This window comes from Mercenaria mercenaria, chromosome 3, assembly GCF_021730395.1.
Source record: "Mercenaria mercenaria strain notata chromosome 3, MADL_Memer_1, whole genome shotgun sequence".
Taxonomy (NCBI): domain Eukaryota; kingdom Metazoa; phylum Mollusca; class Bivalvia; order Venerida; family Veneridae; genus Mercenaria; species Mercenaria mercenaria.
In genome coordinates this window covers 95919726-95944611 of record NC_069363.1, presented here as the reverse complement: position 1 = coordinate 95944611, position 24886 = coordinate 95919726, and the positions used below count along the sequence as shown (strand labels likewise).

The 24886-nt window shown below is 35.5% G+C and overlaps 1 protein-coding gene across 1 annotated transcript; it reads right to left on the bottom strand.

Annotated features, from left to right (window-relative positions):
- On the bottom strand, window positions 1–14705 carry LOC123523789 (uncharacterized). The gene is made up of 3 exons (XM_045301445.2): window positions 14570–14705; window positions 10242–11028; window positions 1–4101 (listed from the first exon to the last, which is right to left on the bottom strand). Exon 3 carries the CDS (start codon window positions 4098–4100, stop codon window positions 2304–2306), a length of 1797 nt encoding a protein of 598 aa, XP_045157380.2. The 5' UTR covers window position 4101; window positions 10242–11028; window positions 14570–14705; the 3' UTR covers window positions 1–2303.
- Window positions 14706–24886: the final 10181 nt, after the last annotated feature.

Below are 24886 nucleotides of genomic sequence, written 5' to 3'. Positions count from 1 at the left end.
TGAACAAACGAAATTGAGAAATAGTAAATAAAAAAGAGGATTTTTTTTTTTTTTGGTTTTGGGTTAATATGAAAATTTTCTTTTTACAAGGTGAGATATATTTCATATTCATGAAAAACAAACTAAATCTTTGTTGTGCTTTATTACGTTGAAAAATATATTTATATCCGCATGGGTATAGGCATGTGTGAACAAACATGATGCCAGACGTCTTGCGACATTTTAAAGATAACAATTTCCATATCATTTTATATTTTGCAGCATTTTTATTAAGTAAAGTTTTTGAATAAAAAAATATACTCTATCACTACAAAGTTCATTCTTTTTATGCGAAAAATTAGACATAAATTAATACACAGTGTACAAATACACACAGCTATATCACTCACAATGGCTATACGCAGTGAGTAATATGGTTTATATCTCACTGATATTTAGAGGTTATTACACAGGCCAGTGTGCCTTGAGGCAATAATGACATACTAATATAGGTACTGGCCCGAGGGCAATGCCAATATCGCCTTAAGGTACACCAGCCATGTTTTATAAACTATTAATTGTATATGTTACACTCTACGCTGTTTCAAAGAAAACAAGATTAAATGATTTTATGTTGCAAAGCATCATTCAAAGTTCATGTAATATGCCGGAAGGTTAGATTTGTCCGATGACGCTGGCGTTATTTTCTTGCAAACTTCAATATCTGGCACAACAGCTCACATGAACACTAATATCGGCCAAATGTCTCATATAACGTTTGAATTTGGTGTATGCAATAAAACACAGAATTTCATCAACCAAATATACATGTTGTCTAGACAAGCATACTGTCGCCAAGTAGCTGCTTTTTAAAAAAAATTCTGACATTTGCAGCCACCAGTCACACTATAAAACAAACTGTATGCATCGGATTAGTTTGACTAACATGTTGTCTAGAACTTAATATATATTCATTTTTAATGTATTAACACAAAAGTTTCTGATATTTTTTGATAGATTTTATTAACTATCACACCGTCTGTCTTTAACTGCCATAGTGGTCATAAAAAGTCTACCCATATTTGTCCTTTGGGATCAGGAAGTCTATTCAATATATATAAACGCTATTACTGTGCTTGGTGGGATCAGGAAGTCTATTCAATGTATATAGACAGTCTCATTCAAACAGTCTGCTATTACTGTGCTTGCTTGCATTCTATTCTTCCAAAAAATCCTCTTATAGCATTGGGTTTTTTTTCCTTCCAATGTAATAATGTCTCCCATAACACCAATATCTGTTTTGAAGATAAACAAAGGCAATAAAATCAGGTATAGATTTAAAAGAAATCAACACCAAAATTCATTAAAAGTGTTTAAGATTTTTTTTTTTTAATTTTACAGATACAAAGGAAGAATCTTCAAAACATTGCATAGTTTACAGCGGGTATGTTTTATTTTCATATTTATTTTATTCTATACGGAAATTAACATCTGTCTAATTTGATAAAATCTACAAAGATATCATTCAGGCATTAAAAACTCTTACCCTGCTAAATTTCTATAATTAACTTGTCCATCTTTCAATTTCGACAGTACCATTAACTGTTAAAAGGGTGCTTACCGAAAAGATACTGACTGAAGGGCGAACAGTGCAGGTCATGATCAGACTGCACTAATGTGTAGGCTGATCATGATCTACACTGGGCGCAAAGGCAGAATCATTTGTGTCCAGCATGATAAGAGTTAAAGCGCAAAAAAACCCCAGCAGACTCAGTTTGACCTAGTCTGTTAAATAAACATCGGTAATGAAATCTGCAACACCCCTCACACCCACTAGGACTTGCTGTTTAAGCGGAACTCTATAATGCACTGAATGGACTTCATGATTGTAAATGACCACAAATAATAGAAACACTGAGTCGATGAGTATGTGTGTATGTTTTACTGCCACCTTAATACTGTAATGTTTAGATGCAAATATTCCCCACCAATTGTTTAAATGACTTATTTATTCAAAACTAACTGCCATTCACTTGAGCAGATAACAGTCTACAGATATGAACATTGGCAGCATTGTTTCTTCCCCATAAGCTAATGGATAATAAATAACACCGAAGAGCATCCATTGCTCGGCCCTCTTGTTCCATACATTGTCCCAGTAGGTTCAGAGCTGTTTCCCTGTGTCCAAGGTTTGGTTCCTGGTCGATGGTTCTGATAAGGTTAGAAAGGGCTCTTTGTTTATCTTCATGTCTCCCAGTAATGCTGTATGTCTTGTATTGTAGGAAGTATAGGTAAGGAAGCGAATCAGCAACAGCCCAGTCCATTCAATGGTCAAATCTACCTCTAGAAACTAGGTCCCCTTGTGTAGATCTAAACATTTCATATTTTAATTCTGTTGGAACACAGTTAATTTCACATGGCAGAAATTTGACACAGAGTGCTGTAGTGTACTGTATAGCTTCTTCATTATGATTGTCACATATTGCAATGAATCCTCTTCTTGGAGCTTGAGCGATGAACTGATAACAGTGACAAATAGGCTCAACAATGTTTAGATCATAGCTTTCTTCAATATCTCTGAGAACAATTTCTGTCCTTTGTGTATCCCCTATACAGTACAACATGGATGCTAGCTTCAGTTTACCAGATGCAACATCTGTGTTTAAACCCAGCGAGATCAATGTGAGAGCTTCGGCTGAAATAGCATTGTCATGTTGAATGTTGTGGGAGGCCAGAACAGTTCCCAGGGTTGTGCTTAATGGACGAGCCAGAAGGCAGCAAGCTGTTTTATCCAGTCTTTGACATTGATTAGAAACTCTGACAAGTTTGAAAATATATTTCAGCAGTATCTGTACAGTTTCTTTGTAAGTATTGCTTCTGATCAAAACTAGACAATTCCAAATGTCCATAACAAGGAATCCTGCAGTATTTTCTAATATGTTTCCTGAAATAAAGTCACTTGTTTTGAATTCAACAAAACAACTCAACTTCAGCTGAATCCTTGCACCAAGATCATCACATTCAATACCCAGTAATGCTCTCCCTTCACTGTTTATAATATACTGCAGTATTTCAAGAATGTAAGGCTTATATTCATGAGAAATGTGTCCTCTCATCAAGTTGTTTCCAGGTATGATAAAATGAGGACAGTTTTCATTTAAAATACAGTTATACAGGACAAATAAACACAGTGATAGGCAGACAAGTATTTTATCTTCTCTCCAGATGTTAGAATGTGTATTTGCAATACTGTGAAAGAGGACTGTTTTACACATGAAACTTGAAATGGTGTCACTAAAGTGTGGCTTGATGAAAGTTTTCAGAACCATCTTCATCAGGACATAACATCGAATCTGCGTAATATTTAAATTGAGCATTAAACACCTCTCTGCTTTGGATGTTGATATTCTCCATTCCAGTTCTTCATTTTCACTGCCCTTGCTTCCAACTCCAACAACAAAACATCCAGTATTGCAACAATATCTCCTAATGTCATCTGAAGGCCACTGACCTACACCTTGCTTGTCTAACCATTGTCTAGCTTGTTGAGGCCATGATTTACAGGGGAGAGCAGGAACAACGTCAGTATCACTGAACCCGGGTCGTCCTTGGCGTGCAAGTGCTGGACCATGCCTTGTTCCCTCTAAATAAGAAGCTATTGATGGAGACGACATGATGACTGTATTCATTAGCACTATTTTTTCTGTTCTATCCTCGAAAGAATATTGATCAGGTACACCATGGTAAGGAAGAGGAGCATCGTCTCTCAGTTGTTGTAGTAGACAGTAACCAGGGGATACAGTCTCATCCTGGATCATCAAGTAATTTCTTCTACCAGGTTCCCAATCACCCCAGTCTTGAACCACATTATAGCCATTACCACAGACAAGGATATCAAGGTCAGATTTGAGTCCCTGTGTAGTTGTAGCTTCTGACTGACTGCCGAAACAGTACGTTGAACCATTCACATCCAGTAGATGTAGTACTTTCCTATTCATAGACTCTATCAGCAGCCATGCTCTTCTCTTCTTCAAAACCAGTCTCTCATCCACCCCTATATCAGAAAGAGCCTCAGACAGTCTCACTGATACATTCTCAATATAACCAGGTTGTTGAAACATTCTGAAAATTAATCAAAGCAGCATCGTAATTTCAGGACAGACTGACTCATAATTAGTTTAACCCTTACCCTGCTAAATTTCTGTAATGAAGTTGTCTGTCTTTCAATTTGGACAGAACCATTAACTGTTAAAAGGGGTGCTTACCAAAATGATACTGACTGAATGGTGAACAGTGCAGATTATGGTCAGACTGCATGGATGTGTAGGCTGATCATGATCACACTGCTCACAAAGCCAGAATCAATCGAGGGTTATGTAACTCAGGTACCACAGTATTTCATTATGTCTTTTTGCTCCAAGCATTCCAGTGACAAGTTAAATTGCATATAATGTAAAATATGATAAAAATCAATTCAATTTGAAAATTGGCTTATGATTGGACAATATATATTAATATGTACTTCATCTGACGTTTTTAGATCGTGTTGTGTGACAGTATCATGAAAATGTTGAACAATATTTTAAAGTAAAAACTTTGGTATTTGTGAAAGTAGTTTAAGTTACCTTTAATGGCAAATAAATTATTAACAAATCCAATGAGAATTTAAAACTTATTGTTGCAGTCTTATGTTTGTATGATTATGAGGTTTCCTTTTTGACTTGCTCTATATATCCCAGCAGGAAGATAACTCCAATATTTGAATGAATTTTGTAAATTAGTTGCAAAAGTACAGGCCATTGTTCTGGTATGAACTAACTGAAATGTGTAATAACCTCTACAGATTCAGATATAAATTTCCCAACTGCATAAAATTATGTGATAAAGCCATCTGCTTTCATTTCCTTTACACTTTCAAGCTGTTTGTTAGGCTCTATGAATACTGAAACATTAGGAAATGCCCTGTACTATTTCACAAGAACCAAGAATTGAGAAAGATTCATTCAAGGATGTTTTTTTTTTTTTTTTTTTTTTTTTTGATTTAACGTCGCACTGACACATGATAGGTCATATGGCGACTCAAGGATGTTATTTCTGAAAAAAGTTTCCAGAGTACTTTTCAATAGGACTAACAGTCAAAAGTCACTTAGTAAACTTATACACATCACATACAGAATATATAGATGGTACCTCCCTAATACGATCTAAGGACAACAACTCTGAATTGACTGATAAACAAACTGTAGTCAAAAGTGAAAGAAAATTAATTGCCCATTTTCCACTTTGACCTAACACTGACTGGGACCCTAGTGGCCCCAAAACAAGATAAAAACAAACAAAAAACAACAATCCCTTTACCTTTCTTTCCAATAAAATAGTTCCATAGCAATAATTCATTCATAACCATCCAAAGCTATTGAGTGGAAAGTGATTTTTTCTTCTATTTTTAGTAACAGTGACCCCAAATACAATCCAAAAGCTAGTTAAAATAAGCTTCTTGTACACTAAGCTGGTGAGTATGTGAGCCATGCCATAGGAAAACTAACATAATGGCTTTGCGACCAGCATGGATCCAGACCAGCCTGCGCAACTGCGCAGTCAGGTCAGGATCCATGCTGTTTGCTAACTGCTTCTCTAATTGCAATAGGCTTTGAAAGCGAACAGCATGGATCCTGACCAGACTGTGTGGATGCGGAGGCTGGTCTGGATCCATGCTGGCCGCAAAGCCACCATGTTTTGGTTTTTTCATGGCACGGCTCATGTCAATTGTAACTAAAGTTATGAACCAAAAACCATCTTTTTTTTTGATGATTCTTGCAACAAGAGGACCATGATGGTCCTGAATCGCTCACCTGTCCCCACATGACCCAGTTTTGAACTGAGTATAACGTCGTTTTTTCTGTTATTTGACGTAGTGACCTTGTTTTTAAGCTCATGTGACCCAGTTTTGAACTTGACATAGATATCATCAAGATAAAAATTCTGACCAATTTTCATGAAGATCCATTGAAAAATATGGCCTCTAGAGAGGTCACAAGGTTTTTCTATTAATTATTTGACCTGATGACCTAGTTTTTGAAGGCACGTAACCCAGTTTTAAACCTGACCTAGATATCATCAAGGTGAACATTCTCACTAATTTTCATGAAGATCTCATGAAAAATATGGCCTCTAGAGAGGTCACAAGGTTTTTCTGTTTTTATACCTACTGACCTAGTTTTTGGCCGCACGTGACCCAGTTTCAAACTTTATCTAGATATCATCAAGATGAACATTCTGACCAATTTTCATGAAGATCCACCGAAAAATATGGCCTCTAGAGAGGTCAAAAGGTTTTTTTCTATTTTAAGACCTATTGATCTAGTTTTTGACCGCAGTTGACCCAGTTTCGAACTTGACCTAAATATCATCAAGATGAACATTCAGACCAACTTTCATACAGATCCATGAAAAATATGGCCTCTAGAGAGGTCACAAGGTTTTTTATTATTTGACCTACTGACCTAGTTATTGATGGCACGTGACCCAGTTTCGAACTTGACCTAAATATCATCAAGGTGAACATTCTGACCAATTTTCATGAAGATCCATTCAAAAGTATGGCCTCTGGAGAGGTCACAAGGTTTTTTATTTTTAGACCTACTGACCTAGTTTTTGACCGCAGTTGACCCAGTTTCGAACCTGACCTAGATATCATCAATGTGAACATTCTGACCAATTTTCATAAAGACCCATTCATAAGTATGGCCTCTAGAGAGGTCACAAGGTTTTTCTATTTTTAGACCTACTGACCTAGTTTTTGATCGCAGTTGACCCAGTTTCGAACTTGACCTAGATATCATCAAGATAAATATTCTGACCAACTTTCATACAGATCCCATGAAAAATATGGCCTCTAGAGGTCACAAGGTTTTTCTATTTTTAGACCTACTGACCTAGTTTTGGATTGCACGTGACCCAGTTTCGAACTTGACCTAGATATCATCAAGATGAACATTCTGACCAATTTTCATGAAGATCCATTGAAACGTATGGCCTCTAGAGAGGTCACAAGGTTTTTCTATTTTTAGACCTACTGACCTAGTTTTGGACCGCACATGGCCCAGCTTGACCTAGATATCATCAAGATGAACATTCTGACCAACTTTCATAAAGATCCCATGAAAAATGTGACCTCTAGAGTGGTCACAAGCAAAAGTTGACGGACGGACAGACGCTGCGTGATCACAAAAGCTCACCTTGTCACTTTGTAACATGTGAGCTAATAAAAAATAACAGAAATAAAATCTATTTTCAGTAAGTGTGGCTTTGACCTTGACCCTATGGCATCTAAATGGTTATGTTTTTAGTAATAAACAAGAGCTGTCACTATTGGTGACAAATGCCCCCGATGTGTGCTCAAGAATGCTTCAGTTGTCTGCCCCAAAAAAATCACACATCATTTCGTGACCTTGACCTTGATCCCAGAGACCAAGGTCATCAGCATAACATAACTTCTCAATTTGGTAACATTTGTGTCAAATTATTTTAAAATCCCTTGATAAATGGCAGAGTTATAGACCAGACCTTTGACTTCTATGTTTGACCTTGACCTTGGGAGCTAGGGGTCTGGGTCTTGTGCATGACATGTTACCTCAATATAGGGAACATTTATGCCAAGTAATTTTAAAATCACTTCATCAATGGCAGAGTTATGGACCGGACAAGAAATAGACCCTGTTAACCTTTAACCTCTAAGTGTGACCTTGACCTTAGAGCTAGGGGTCTGGATCTTGCACATGACATGTCATCTCATTATGGGGAACATTTATGCCAAGTAATTTCAAAATCCCTTCTTCAATGGCAGAGTTATGGACCAAACACAAAACAGACCCTGTTAACCTTTGACTTCTAAGTGTGACCTTGACCTTGGAGCTAGGGGTCTGGGTCTTGTGCATTACAAGTCATCTCATTAAGTGTAAACATTTATGCCAAGTTATTTCAAAATCCCTTCAAGGATGGCAGCGTTATGGACCGGACACAAAAAACAGACCCTGATAACATTTGACCTCTAAGTGTGACCTTGACCTCAAAGCTAGGGGTCTGGGTCTTGTGCATGACACATCGTCTCATTATGGTGAACATTTATGCCAAGTTATTTCAAAATCCCTTTATGGATGGCAGAGTTGCAGCCCGCACAAGAATTTACATGGACGAAAGGACAGACGGACAGTGCAATTTTAATATGCCCACCTTCGGGGGCATAAAAAGTTAAGTCAAGACCAGGATTAGACTCACTACTAGTCCATCGCACTCCAAACTCGGTGATATATGACCATTTTTTGTCGATTCGCCGTAAAACCAAACTCACTCACTAGTACATTGCAAAAGGTACAATAGCCAAACTCCTTAGACCACATCCCACAATGAAATTTTAAGATTATGCACATTAAATAGGTTATACTGACCTGGGACATGTCCCACTGACCCCATATGCAATGCCAACCTTGGTTTTTCTATAAACAACCTATATGCGAAGCTTAATTTCAACACATCAATCCAAACAAAGTTACTGAACGGAAACTGTTCTTTTTCTATTTTAGTAAACGTGACCTTGATTCGACTGAACCAAAATACAATCAAAACCTTGGTGTTACTATACACTACCTATATGCCAAGTTTCATTTCAATATCTCAACCCAAATGAACAGACACAAAATTCTGATGATGATTTAACAAAAAAAAAATCTATTTTTAGTAACTGGTTGATCTTGACCTTGACCCAATGGTATAAATGACTTTTTTTATCACAAACAAGGCAGTCTGAAAGACAAACAAGGCAGTCTGAAAGACCACTGTTATGGATAGTGAAAGGGTTAATGGTATTGGGTTGAACTATTAAACATTCTAGTTGTGACCTTGACCTTAAGCTGGAACAGGTGAATTTTGAAGTGGTTTTTAATAAGTTTTAAATGAATCTTTGTACATTTAGTTTTTGACACGACACTATGTAAGATATTCTTCTCACAATAATGTAAATTCCTTGAGGGCAAATAGGTCACAGAGGTAGGATATCTACTATTATCGTTTGACACATTTACCTGTCAGTTAATACGGGATATTGCACATTCGCTTTCAAAAAAAAATTAAAGAAGAAACTGTTTTTATTGATTTCTTCTCAGCAATTTAAAGAACCGAGGCGGAACATTCAGACAGTGATATGTCACATGGCGCGAAAACATGACGTAATGCCATGACAAACTCTGGCAACTATACCGCTTTGATCTCCACTTCAGATGCAATGATACCGACACACTTCTTTTAGCTCTTTGAGGGGGTTTTAATTGATGATGAAAACAAGGCCAATTACTTAGTTTATCAACAGAATAATTACCGATAATTGTTAATGTTTTTTTTTTTCCACTTTAAAAACAGGTAGGTTGAATAATGAATATTGTGTGTATTTTTGGGACACTTTTCAAAATAATTATTTTTCGGGATTTTGAATCCAAAGCAATGTAGAACAGACTGGATACAAGAAAAATATATCAACAGCTGCATATTGATAAAAGGAAGCAAAGAGCTATAAAAATAAATAAATTTTATACATCTTTGAAGGAAGCAAGATTCCTGTTTATTTCATATTTAATGTTCGGTCCGGCATGCCTACAAATGTAGGTTTCTTTCAAGTGGGTGGGGTAAACATTTTTTGACGGATAGCTTTGTTTGCAATTGATTTTATTCAATGTCCGATGTTTATACATGGAGTTATTATTTTTGTCAAAGCTAAGTGTATTGTTTATAATATGCAACACTATCGCACAGGAGTGTCAGTGTTTCATTTAAAATAATGATTAATGAAGAAGACAGCCACCCCTGTGCCATCTGATGCGGGTGATGATGAGGAATAACAATTTTAAGTTTGAAACAAATCCATCAAGTAATTACAGAGATAAAGAGAAAGTGCATCAAACCTTTAACCAAGTGCAGACCTGGAAAGACGCTGATACCAACATCGGGTCGAGTAGGACAGCTCTCCATACTTCTTTTAGTCGAGCCAAAAAGGAGATTTTTTATGGTAACTTAGTACACCTTAATACAGAAATATTTCTATAATTTTCACTGTGTTGAAAGGATTTGTTTATTCAAGAATCATTGTTATTCACTATAACAGATAAAAGTCTACAGATGTAAAACTTAGAAGTATTGTTTCTTTTCCTTTGGACAATAAGTAACTTCCTTAAGCGTCAATCGTTCCATCCTCTTGTTCCATACACACTTACCAAGTAAGTTCAGGGTTGTTTCCCTGTATCCATGGTTTTGTTCCTGGTCAGTTAAGAAGTGCCACTTGTTTATTTTCATGCCTCCAAAAAAGCTGTAGGTGTTGTAGTGTAGAAAGTAGAGGCAAGTACAAAACAGCCCAGTCCATCTAGTTATCACCTCAGTCTCTGAAAGCTATGTCCTCTTGTGTAGTTCTGAACATTTCATGTCGTAGTTCATGAAGAACACAATTTATTCATTCACACTGACAGGATGCTGTAGTTATTCTTTTTCTCCAATGTTCTTGCCTGGGTAAGGGTATGCCTCCTAATTTTTTTTCTCCAGTTTCTGACATAATTGTTTAATTATATTCACTCCTTGAAGATGTTCAGCAGCTGCTGAATCCAGAACAGTATCCTTCCTGCTTCTGAAGTGATGTTCATTAGTTACATTATTGTCAGAAACAAGAGCACTGAAGGAGACAGACACCAGATGATAAAGTCTCATCCTGGATCATCAAGTAATTACGTACAACAGATTCCAATTCACATCATTCCTGTATAACATGAAATTCATTATACAGAATAGTATGCCAGTGTCTGAATTGAGTCTCAGTGTAGTTGTACCCTCTGACTTACTGCCTGAAATGTATACTGAACCATTCACATCTTTTATTTGGCATGATAATGTATACATAGTAGTAATGCTCTTCTTCTCTTCAGCACATTCCTCTCATTCACTCCAATATCAGCAAGAACCTCTGACAGTCTCAGTGACACATTCTCAATATAACCAGGTTGTTGAAACATTCTGAAAATAAATAAAAGTAGCCTACATAATTACCGGGTAGAATGAACATGAAGTAACTCTAGAAGATACCTATGTTACAGTATTTTATTATGTCCCTTTGCTACAAGCAGTTAAATCAAAGATGGCATTTGACTATAATGAAAAATATGATAAAAAAAATTCAAATTAAAACTACATATGTACCCATTGGACACTGCTGCCCAAACTTGCTGTCATTGTACATGGCAAAAACCATTTTCTGTTTTCAGTAAGACTGACCAGGACATGGGAGACTCCAAATGCCATCCAAACATTTTGTCTTGATAAAAGCTATATATACAATTAGTTGGGTGAAAACAGGTTCACCTAAAGATATTGAGCAGGAAACTATTTGTCTACTTTTAGCAACAGTGACCCTGACCCTACCAGCATCCAAACTGTCATCTCCAATTAAGCTACCTTCACACTAAGTTTCACAACCATATCTTATTCCCAACTAAACTTATTTAGCTGAAACTGTTTTTCTTTTGTTATTAGCACTGAGCATGACCTTACAACAAGTGGCCCCAAATATGATACCAAACTTTGTCTAGATAAAAGTTATCTACACTCCATCTTTGGTGAGAACAGTTATAACCTAACTTAATATATTGAATGGAAATTATTTTTCTATTTAATTAAGTAACAGTGTTGGCCCCAAATGCAATCCAAATTGTCATCTCAACCTAAGCTACCTACAAACCAATTTTACCACTCTATCGCATTCCTAACTGAATTTATTGTGCAGAAAGCATAATCAATTATGCTATTTTTAGAAACAAAGACCTTGACCTGTGTGACCCTAAATACAATCTCAACCATTGTCTCAATAAAAGCTATCTGATGACAGCAGCTGTACTTGGAGATATTGTAGGGAAATAATTTTCTTATTTTCAGTAATAGTGACATTGACCTAAGTGGCCTAAATGCAACATAAACTGTCACCTTTACTTAAGCCATCTACCAACCCAGTTTCATCACTATATTTTATTCCTTACTAAAATTATTGAGTGGAAACCATTTATCGCTTTTTGACATTGACCTAAATGACCCCAAACATAAATCCAATGTTTGTCTTGATAAAAGCTATCCACACACCCACTACAAACCAAAATTTTTATTAAGGCCAAATTTCAACCATACTGAGTGAATACAGGTCATGATTTGAATTTATCTCAGAGTTCTCTGACTTGACTAAGTAACAGACCTGGGGTCAATTACTTTAAAATGTAATTAATTAAATTACAATTACATTGAGAAATGTCCAATTAAATTACAATTACCATTACATGAAATTTAGCAATGTAATTAACTAAATTACAATGGAAATTGTAATTAATTACATTCAATTACAATACCAAATGTGGTGCTTCTTACACGAACACTGTAGCAAAGTTCTTTACTTTGTACTACACAAACATGATAATCCACATGTAAACGGATTTCAGTTATTTCAAAATTGAATTTAAGCTCAAAGTAAAATCTGTGTTTGCAGGAGAACATTACTCTGTCTTTAATATTATTGCAAAAGGAGCTACAAGTCAGCCCTAATTAATAGTTAATACATCGTCTAGCAGAATTCGGTTAGAGAAGATGCATGTAAAGTCAGGTATTTCTCTGAGGTCTGAATTTCTCTGAAGTTTATAGGATCATGGTTCTGCAATATGTTTCAAATTTAACTAGTGTAGTTCAGTATTTAATCATTTACATTTTAAACATATATTTTAAGTTTTTATCCTTGACACTACAAGTTATCCAAAAGACCACATCGAAAATAAGTTGTAAAACATTCATGAGTCATCCTAGAATAACTATGTCACTAAAACTGTAGAATACTCATAATGTCTACAATAATAATTAAATCTTTTATCTTGTTAGAACTGTGAAATGCTATGTTGTTTATATCATTTAATACAACAAATTTTATCACAGATAAAAAATGATTAAATTAAATGCTAAGCATTTCAATTTTTGCTCCGATAAAAATCTAAATAATAATTATGCAAATAACAATTTCAAACCCTAATTTGATCATTTTCTCCAAAAACATAGTGATAAACATCATCAAAGATTACCAGTTGGTTCTAATGAAACAAATATCAGAACAAAGGAGCTATGTCCAAGGGGTTAACATCTACCATAATATTCTATTGTTATTTTTCACAGCTATGAAATGAAAACTGAAAAACTGAAACTGGTTTATTTGCTTAAACGCCTATTTCTACATTTAAAACATATTCAATGGCGTTTTACAATACAAGCTGAAATAAAATATTAAATATAAAATATTTTAAATAAGATTAATTAAAACGAATTAAAATAGCAATTATTAATTTAAAGTTAATGATAATACTATATTTTAAAATATTACTAACATATAATTATCTTTAGTTGAAATGCATATTAGCATGTTAAAGTGAAGTGTCACTGGTAATAAACATAAAATAATAATCCAGTTTGTTTAACAAATTATATATACTATTTGTTCAACAAACTGGATTAGCATGTGCCATGTAATTGGAAAGTAATTAAAATGTAATTGTCAATTACACCCTAGAACTGTTCTGTAATTAATTAAATTACAATTACATGTAATTGATAAATGACCCAATTACAAATTACATTCAATTACTTGGGAAATGTAATTTAATTGCAATTAATTACAATTACATTTTTAATTACCCCAGGTCTGCTAAGTAAATACGTTTAATTAGACAGATGGTTTGTGTGAAGCTTCAATCTATTACACCGGTATATGAGATACAGCTTGGCAGTTAATTGTATGCAAAACCAAATTTTCGTAAGTAAAAACGACACTGTAACTTACATTCGATCTGACCAAAAGTTATCTAACTTGATTGAGTACATCTGATGACTGGGAATTATTGTGACAGGATTCAATCCAATACATACAGTTGTTACTGAAACGCAGTTTGAAAGTGGCACCTAAAATTTGGACCAAATTTTCTCAAAAGGCCATGACTTACTTTAAATCCAATCAAGAGTAATCTAACTTGATATTATTTCAGCTGGTCTGAAATCAATATATGCAACTGTAATTGAGGTTTGACCTTGTATGAGTTTTGAAACCACCTGAGCCATGCCATGGGAAAACCAACATAGTGGCTTGGGACCAACATGGATCCAGACCAGCCTGCGCATCCGCGCAGTCTGGTCAGGATCCATGCTGTTCGCTAACTGTTTCTATAATTACAATAGACTTTGAAAGCGAACAGCGGATGCGCAGGCTGGTCTGGATCCATGCTGGTCGCAAAGCCACTATGTTGGTTTTCTCATGGCGCGGCTCATTATTCTTATGATGCTAAAGACTTGTGAGGACTTTTGAGAGTTTCTGAAAAATCTGCTTACATGGAAAATGTTCTGGAATATTCAGCCTTCTACATCAATATATATCCTAGAAAGTGACAGAATACAATCTCTTCATTTAGTTTCGAGGGAAATACATTTGGGTTGTAAATAATTGATGAGTGTAACAAGTGTAAATTGAAAATAGGTATGTTACCATGGGTGTTTATCAAAGATTGGAGGCCCAAATACACTCTCTCATATACCATCAGGTCTCTGCTACCATTGTCTTGTATCATGAAATAACAGGGATATTCTGTAGGAAGGCTGATAAATCACTGAGACATAATTCACTTGCATATAATTCTACATGCAAACATAATAAGTGCCCATGACAGACAGATGTCACTCAATCATCCTACTTCAGTGCCAGTTACAGGTGAAACATTGGTATAATGTCACTAATTCATTCTATTTCAAAGTGATTTCAAGATATCTTGTATATATCATTTCCCGTTGTCTTCATCACTGGATGAATCAGAATAAGGCAAATTAAGGACATTCCCAATATCTTTATTCACAACTTTTTCCTTTGTCGCACTTCCTGGCACATATGTACTGGTGCTGTTCAAAACATTTATATTATCTGCAAACGTCTCTCTAGACTTTGTCTGGTGCATACCAGAATTTGAAAAATTAACTTCCCTCTCATTTAATAAATTATCATTTATAGTCTCTCTACAGCCATCACAATTTGTGCATCTACATAAATTCTTACAACATGTACATAGATTCTTGGAACATTTACACAATTCTTTAGGAAATTCATACAAATTCTTTGGACATTTTTTCAAACTATCTGAACCTTCACTAGAATGCTTTAAACTGCCACTTGAACTCTTAAAACACTCATCTGGACACTTGGAACACTTATCTGAACACCTGGAACAACCACTCGAGTCATTCTTTCTCCACTGAAAGTTTAGAGGTTCATTTTGCAATTGATCACTGAGACAATCTTTTTCCACTTCAGAATGATATTCCAAAGCTTTCATGTTTTTGTTCCAATTAAACTCTAATGGTTTATCTCTAGTATCAGCATCTAGATCACTAACTTCAGGTACTTCAGTGTTCACAATGTTGTAAGTATAAATATCTGCATTACAGATATCTTTCTCAAGAACAGGAAGTGATATCGGGACAAATGTTGTCTTTTCTGAGTTCTGCGGAGCCTCTGAATTTCTTGCCAACTTCTGTAGGGGTTCTTCAAGATCATCACAGTCTATAGCTGGTTCTGAAATGTAAATTTACTGAATATCTTTTGGTAAAAAAAAACCCCATTAAAGTCTTTAAGTGGATCTCAACAAGTAATAAGTAAAATCTGTGAAAAGATCCTTGGGATACAACCAAACAACATAAGTGCAGACTGAGTGTGCTGATGAAATATAATAGAATGTGCAACATCCCTTATAACATTCTAGCACTGGCTTAAGAGGAATTCTATTACTGTAACAAGAGCACCGCCTTGCGGGTGCTGACGCTCATCTGATTTTTTTTGTGTAATAGAAATATTGTCCTACCCATGATTTTCTAAGTATAAAATGGGCAATCATTCTTGCAAAAAGCAGGATAGAGTTATGTTTCTTGATGTACAGTGTCCACTTATGATGGTGAAAAACTGTTGCAAGTTTTAAAGCAATAGCTTTGATAGTTTATGAGAAAAGTCAACTTAAACATAATACTCAACCAAGAAAATGATTTTCTAAGTCCAAAAGGGGCAATAATTATTGCAAAAAGCAGGATGGAGTTATGTTGCTTGCTATACAGGGTCAGCTTATGATGGTGAACAAGTGTGTTGCAAGTTTCAAAGCAATAGCTTTGATAGTTTAAGAGAAAAAGTTGACCTAAACATAAAACTTAACCAAGAAATCTGATATTTTCTAAGTCCAAAAGGGGCCATAAATCTTGCAAAAAGCAGGATGGAGTTATGTTTCTTGCTGTACAGGGTCAGCTTATGATGGTGAACAAGTGTTGCAAGTTTTAAAGCAATAGCTTTGATAGTTTAGGATAAAAGCTGACCTAAACATAAAACTTAACCAAGAAAACTGATTTTCTAAGTCCAAAAGGGGCAATAATTCTTGCAAAAAGCAAGATGGAGTTATGTTTCTTGATGTACAGGGTCTGCTTATGATGGTGAACAAGTATTCCAAGTTTCAAAGCAATAGCTTTGATAGTTTAGGAGAAAAGTTGACCTAAACATAAAACTTAACCAAGAAATCTGATATTTTCTAAGTACAAAAGGGGCCATAAATCTTGCAAAAAGCAAGATGGAGTTATGTTTCTTGCTATACAGGGTCAGCTTATGAGGGTGAACAAGTATTCCAAGTTTCAAAGCAATAGCTTTGATAGTTTAGGAGAAAAGCTGACCTAAACATAAAACAGGCCTCCTAGCAGGCCTGAACAAAAATAAAGGTTTTTATAAAGGCTCCAATCTATTGAAATAAAGGCCTTTTAGTGTAAAATATTAAAAAATAAAGAGTAAATAAAGGCTATTTTTGTCGGAATTCTCGTTGAAAACACATAATATATATAGGTATTTACTAAAAAAAGTTAATTTATATATGGAAACCCACACTCTAAAACCAGATATCAGAAATAGGCATTTTTGATATTATCTCATACTGTTTGAATGATATACATACTTAACTTAATGGGTATACCTACTTTCACTGCACATTTATATCACCTATTTTGTATATGGTTCCTGTTTTATACATTGTACAGGCTTTCAAGCACTATTTGGCAAAAAATTAGGGCTGTTTTTGCAAAAAATAAAGGCTAAATTAGGACTAAATGCCCACAGGTCAACATGTCAAGCCCGTCCTTTTCTATATTGTTGCTTTTTGCAGGGGCACCATTCTAGAACAAATGTGTCTCCAACATAAGTTTTTGATATACAGGTATGAAATGGTGGACACTGGTGCCTTTATTTGTTTAAATATTGAGGTACTGGAGGGGTACTTCTCTCAACTGGGGGGAGGGGGTTAGGGGCTCTCCCCTGGAAAATTTTAAAATACAGGTATGAAATAGTGGGTGCTTATGTATTTTTTGTTCTAAATTGTGAGGCACAGGAGGGTGTAGCCCCCTAATTTTAGGGAGGTACGGATGCTGCCACCCCTCTGAAAAAATTTAAAATACAGGTATAAAATGCTTGATTGCAGCGCATGTTTTGGTCTAAATTTTGATGTGTGGTAGAGGGTATCCCTGTAGTTTTATGAGGGTCAGGGGACTCTTCCTCTGGAAATGTTTTGAAATGTAGATATCAATGGTGGCCTCTGGGGAACTTATATAAATTTTGAGGTACTGAAGAGGCAATCCCCTCATTGGAAGGGCGGTCAGGGGGTCCTCCCTCTGGAAAATTTTGTAATAGAGAAATGGAATGGTGGCCTCTGGTGCGTTTTTGGGCCTAATTTTGAGAAAAAATATATTCTTTGCTAAAATAGTTGAGAGCATCTTTGATGTGCCAAATGGGGGCACAGGCCTCCTGGGCTCAGCCATGGATCTAGGCCTGATCACTCAATGAAGTAAATCTATGTTTCATGAAGATGTAGCCTAGGAACTCATGGAAACTGATAGAAGCAACCTCTGAAAATGAATCTTAAAGAAAATAAACTTCAATAAATTAATTGGATCATTATATGCATGACTTTGTGCAAAAACAAATTTAAGTTCAGACAGATATTACAAAAAATTAGGGACAATTGAAAAAAATAAGGGTTTTTTTAGGAATCTGGCCCTTTTTGAGCATTTTTTTAAGGAATTTTAGGGAGACCTAAGAAAATTAGGAATTTTGGGGCCACTTGAACCCCTGAATTTGTGGTCTACATCAATTTTTGTCAAAAATGGTTTCTTCACCTGACCTTGCCCACGTTCCAAGTGTAAAATCGTCCCAAACCCATTTCAAGCATTCAGCTCCTGGTCCCTTATGCGAATACATGGGGAACACCCTGGTCTGGTGAACCTATGCAAACTCTAAGGTAGTGGTCTGGTGAACAAAACGCATTTAAAAAACTAAAGAGAAGATACCAAGCGTACCCTAATCAACATTAAAATGGGGGAAAGAAAAGTAGGTGAAACCATTACTTGTTTTTTTTTAAAACTGGGCGGAAAAGCAGTTTTGAACAAAATATGGGTTTTTGAGTAAAAAAATTACGGCTATTTGGCCTTTTTAAAGGTTTTTTCGAAGATTTAAAGGTTTTTAAAGGTTTTTGCTTTGAAATTAAAAGGTTTTTTTTAAAGGTTTTAAAGGGTTTTTCCTAGGGGGCCCTGTAAAACTTAACCAGGACGCCCGACGCAGCCCCGACCCCCGAACCGACCCCGACGCCGACGCCGAAACCCGCTCAGTGATGACAATAACTCTCATTTTTTTCAAAAATCGATGAGCAAAAAAGAATGCACTTCTGACGCAAATGTAAAAAAATTTTAAAAAACACAAAAGTTAGAAGAAAAAAAAAAACTTTTTACAGCCAAACCCCTTTGGCATTAAGGGGGCTGTTTTTGATATTTAATAAATCTGTAGAAAAGGCCCTTTGGGACCAAAAAAGTATCTGTTTTAAAATTCACAAAAAAACAGGTATTTTAACTTAAAATTTTTTAATCAACATAAATTTTATTTTTTTTCCAATACTTTAAAAGGGTATGCTTCCATCATTTTAAAACCAAAAAACTTTTAAAAGTGCTTTTAAAAAAATATATTATAAGTGTTTTACAAGTTTTCAGCAAATCTACTCTTCTAAAATTCTCCTCTTTCACGGGTTTCCAAAAATCTGTCAGAGCACCCCTATTATTATGGTTTAGCTTTGATCAGGAAATATGCTAGTTCGCAGTGAAAAAAAGCGCGAAATTAGGGCGCAAAATATTTTTTTGCTAAAGTAGTCAATTTCTCAATGCAAAAAAATTAACCTTTTAAACTGTATCTAACACTTTAAAAATGTAATGTAAAATTATGTTTTGTTCCTTCCTGAAAGGGACTGACAAAAACTGAATGAAATGTTTTTCTTTTTTTTTGTTGCATTGCCATGACCTTAACCGTGCCCCCAAAAATTGGATCCCCAAACTTTGTTTTGATAAAAAATTTTTAAAATTACACCATCTTTGGGGGGAAAAAGTTGAAAAATTTTAAAGGGGGTTTTATTGAAAAGAAATCATTTTTTATTTAAGAAACGTGACCTTGGCCCCAAATGCAATAAAAATTGTATCTCCACCTAAGCTCCCTAAAAAAACCAAGTTTCCCTATATCACTTTCCCTAATGTACTTAGTATGCAGGAAGCTTAAACTTAAAAAATTCAATCATTTTTCAATAAAGCTTTCTGCATACCAAGTTTGATGACAGCAGCGTACCAAAAACAAAAAGATATTGTGGGGAAACAATTTTCCTTTTTTCAGTAACAGGTCATTTTTCATTTCCAAAATAGCAAGAGTAATTTTCATGTAACCTTTCTTTTGATAAATACTGAACATAAACGGAGAAAAATTTGCAAAAAAATTAAATTTTCCCAAAAGTTTGGGAACAAAAAAATTTAAAACAATGGGAAAACCTACTGTCTTTCCATACGTACACACGGGGAAAATTGCTAAATTCGGTAACTTTTTCCCTTTAATTTCGTAAAATGTACTTGATTTTAATAAAATAAAAAGCATCAAGCGGGGGAAAATGGGGGGTTTTCCTCGTACAAAGCATCTCCAGAAATTCTTGATACTTGCACTGTTTTTTTTGTCTCGACACCTTTTTTTTTCAAAACCCCTCAAGTAACGGAAATTACAAAAAAAATGTTTCAAAATTGAGAAATTTTTCCCAGTGTGTTTGTACAAAAAAAAACACCTTTTTTGTCACCCTGAATTAAATTTTTTTAACAAAAAATTTAAAAAGCTGTCCACAAAAAAGGGGTTTTGGGGAAAAGTTTGAGAAAACTATGTGAAATCATTAAATTCGTGGGCATAAAAATTTGGGGGGGTTTTGGTCAAAAACGCTTTTTCGTGGGGATTGAAATTCGTGGATTTCAATTTTTGAACATAAAAAAATGGAATTTTTACTTGTTCTTTGGGGGGATTAAATTTCGTGGTTGATAAACACGTCCCGAAAATTAGTCCCCCACAAATTTAAATGATTTTTACAGAAAACTTGGGTACCTTTTTGTGTTTTATGCTTTCTACTATAGGGTTTATCAGCCAAGTTATTTCCCCTGCTCCTCAAGTTCTCTTTATTCCCTAAGGTAAGCTTTGTACTCCTTTTTTTAGCCTTCAATCTTCCTGAGAATCGGCAATCTTCCTCTTGGTTAACAGAACTTTGTTTGTGCAGGGGGGTTTTGCAGTTCTTGCTTCGTTTTGCTTAAAGGAAGTTAACATCAAATAACTCTATTTTGTTGGTTTGTTGGGGTTTTTAAGATGAAAAAGTGAATGTTTGAATTTTTAGTGGCTTGTTTTTTTTTTTTGTTTTCGTAATTTAAAACTATAAAATTATAACTCTACTTTCTGGAACAAATAACAAGAATGTTGGACTTCAATAGATTTCTCTTGCAGTTGATTGAATGAACAATTTTAAAATGCATGTCAGTTCATCACAGGGGCAAGCCCCCCATTCTTTTTGATGGGTCTGAGATCCCTGCTTGCATGCAAAAATTTAACAAATTGCGGGGTCCAGGGACGATGAATTAAAAAAATCATTAAAAAAAAAATGTGCGGTTCAAATCTTTTCATGCAAGGTTCTTAAGCAATTTTACCTAAGGGCCGTCCCCTAAATTTCCCGATATACCTATAAATACCAATGAAGAATGGAGAATGAGGGTGAAGTACAAGCCTATCTGATAAGTTTAACATAAATTGAAAAATACTTAAAAAAAAAATGTGTACATGTAAAAATTAAAAATCTATTTATCGTTTGTTTGTACTGTTCTGTTTGTCCCCCTTGTTCTTCAGAACTTTTAAATGATTGGTCAGGATCTGGTCTTAAAATCTGGACATTAGGAGGCACAAGATGAGCATTATCTTAAAGCTGTGAAAAACTGCAAATTGGAGGGGAAGGGTTGGAACTCTTTTCCAAACTCCCCTTAATAAATCTGCAAAGTTTCATGCGGAAATAGTTTTAATTATTTTTTCTTAAAAATTCAGCATCTTCTAAATTGAATCGAGTTCCCAAATATAATGCAGGTTGTAAAAAAAAATAAAAGGGTTTTTTTTTTAGGACACGAGCAAAACCCGATATGCCAATTCACAAAGTAAAAACATTTTTTTGGCAAAATTCATCTTTTGCTTGTTAAATAAGTTTTGTCATCAAGTTAATCCATGAATCAGTAAACATGAGCAACTGGGAATTAACGATGAAAAAAAAACTTGAAGTAAAAAGTTTTCATACGCGGCAGCTGAAGTCCCCCGGTCATCGCAGCATTTCTTTCTGTCTATCCGTCAAAACGAAAGAAGAACATGTGCAAAAATAAAAAAAAACAAAACGTCTCGGCGCTGGCTTTTTGTTTGGCTGACGCATCCAAACACCGCTTATAAAAAATAAAATCCAAAAAAGACTGTCTTCAATTTCGGTAAATAATCATCGCCCCGCCTGTTCTGTCTGTTTTAAAAAAATTTAGAAATTCAAACAAGAAAAAAAATTAACTGAATCCGAAACTCCCTTGAATCCAAAACGAACGCCTCCTTACTTTCCTTTCGAATTGTTCCTGTTCGAGTACTACGTAAAAAACTTTAAAAAAAACAAAAATTAATGATTTGACTTGTTTGAATTTTTTTCCAAGGGGGAAGGTTTTGCCCCAGCGCGTCTTCGTTATATTGCGATGCTGGGTTTTGTAAAAAGTCGGTCAGAATTGCTGGAACCAAGGTTTTGGCTCTTCCGCCATTTCTATCGTCAAATCTTTTCAACGCACTTGCCCCCAAAAGTCTTTCGGGATCACCCTACTCCAGAAAAACTCGTGTTGTCCCCTAAAAAAAATTTTTAAACACAGAAGACAAAATAATATATTTGTGATAAATCCTCAATTTCTGGCTGATTTATGAGTTTTTATGACTCCCCGGAAGGGGGTTTTACTCAAAGAGGGAATGTCGTAAACCCCAAATTTTCAGCTACTGTACCCACAAAACAACAGAAGTTATGAATATTTATCAAATGGCCACAGGACCCTAGCGTTAAAAATGACAATTGTTATATGTCGTAGGGTTTTTTTTTCATCGGGGTTAAACTATGCAGAAAAAAGGTGTTAACCGTTGCAGAAAATAACCCGAAAAAACATTAAAGTTGCAAAAAATTCGGATTGCTTAAAGCCCCGGATTCGAACCCATAACAGAGTATCTATTATATTTTGTACCCAAAAACCACGGTCACCTGGGCCCCCTCCACCCCTGCTAAATGTTTGTTATTAAATTATAAAAAACATTAAAGAAATAGCACAATATAAACTTTTATTCAAAAAATTTAAAACTATTTCAGAGTCTCTAAGGTCTGAAGACATCTGTTTTTACGTTAATGTCGGAACGTGATCTCTCCCGTGGTTGGTACATAGGGGGGGCCCCCCTCCTTTCTGCCCGGTCCTGCTCTCTAGTCCGAACAATGATTTCATAAGCTTTTTTCGATCCTCAAAATCCTTGCCCATTAGGCACTCTGCTTCTTAGGGCTGCTGTAAGTACAGATTCTGCAGACATAGCATCCAGTTTTTCTTCATTTGCGGGGGGCGTCCCTTCAGTTGTGGCTCTACACTAAACTGGGTTTTCTTCTCTTAAACTTTCCCTTTTCATTTTCCTCATTGTAAAGTATTTTCATCCTACTTACATGTTCTGCTTAATACTTTTTCCCTCTAAAGGTGGCTTCCCTTGTTGCCTAAACTGAGCCAGGGGGCTCCGGATTTTTCCCCGAAAAATTTTGGGATATGTCTTCGCCCCCCCTAAAAACCTTTGGATTGGGTTTAAACCGGTAATTGATAGAGCAGCTGTTCCAAAACCCATTCACTTCTAAATGTGACGGAGAGCTGACAGTTTGTCTTTTTTTTCCGGGTTCCACCTTAAAGTCACATGTCGGCATTGAAAGGTACATCATTTCACTCTGGCTTCTATAGAAATGTGCCTCAATCCGGGACTTCTGTCTTCTTTTTAAAGGGTTTAAACTGATGACTCTGCCCCTTTAGCAACAACTTAAACATCGTGAGGCCCATCTAAAAAAAAGTTTACAGCTAAATATTTGCATGAAAAAAAAAAATGTATATCCGTTAGACCTTGACTTGACCATTTTAGAACCTTTTTTCCCCTTTGTAATCTGTTACCATTTTGGAACCTTTTCCGTTAGGCTTCAATTTATCATGATGAACCAACGAGATGTGTCAGAATTTTAAAAAGGCCTAATAAAATAGTTCAAATGTTAACCGCTTCAAAATGACACACAACTTGTACTATTTTGCAACTTAGGACTTAAAACTGGTAACCTGTTTCATAAGTCCATGCACAGTCACCTGTTTATTTGTTTTCAGGGTTGTATTACCATTTTGTTCCTCAAAGAAGCCTTACAAGTTTTGCCTGGAACTGAGTGCTGCAACCATTCTCTGGCGCAACTTTTCTGTACCACCATATGTGTTACATATTGTTCCACGACATTTCTAGAAAATTTTGGGGGGAATTCTTACCTCACCCCTTTTAATCGCTTGTTGGGTGTCAAACCTGTGAATATGTGGTGTAGTCTGTGGCTGCGGCAAAAACCCCAAGGTTTCAGGTCCAATTTTTTGTTCCCTTTAAGATAACTTTATCATAGTCCCCAATGTGGCATTGAATCTCTCAGCTGCCTTTTTCTTTTTGGTTTTTGATGAAGTTCGAGTTTAGGGACCTCCTTAACTTACATGTTCTGTAAAATCTTCTCTCAAAATTTTTTAAAAGTATATGAATAAAAAATTTGGAGACCCATATCGTGAGATGACTTCGTTAAGAAAACATTTGCGTGGTCATTGCGTTGTCGGAACAGCAAATATTTAAACCCATTTTTGTAAAATGATCAGTAACAACAAAATTTTATCTGTTGCCACGAGGTTTTAAAAAAGGAAAAGGGCCAAAGTGTCTGTAGAAAAATTCCATTACACTACTAAGAGAAAACTACCAATTTGCGTTTTGGTTTCCTCGCTGGTCGCTTGTCAGCTTCACATGCGTCACACTTCGACCCAAATTGGCATACTTTCATTTCTACCAGTAGTACTTCATTTTCGTTTTTGATAAGTCTTTTTCCTACCAAAATGTCCCCTAACATGGCATGAATTCAGCAATACTTCCCCTTTATTAATGACCAGGCCCCCATTTGCAAAACTGGGTTTAGCCTTTTTGGGGGAAAATTCTTATAAAGAATACCATCTCCCGCTGTAGGGAATCCCCTGTAACCAATGGGTTTTGCGCTGGCCCCGCATCTACACTTTGGTGTGGGGTTTTTGTCAGGGGGTTTTTCTTTTGCTCTTTTTGAGTTTTGGTCTGGCCCCTTTTGTTGTGATCTGCTATCTGCTG

What these genes read in the sequence shown, in the direction of transcription:
- LOC123523789 (XM_045301445.2), bottom strand. Translation starts at nt 4,100, where the DNA reads ATGTTTCAACAACCTGGTTATATTGAGAATGTATCAGTGAGACTGTCT.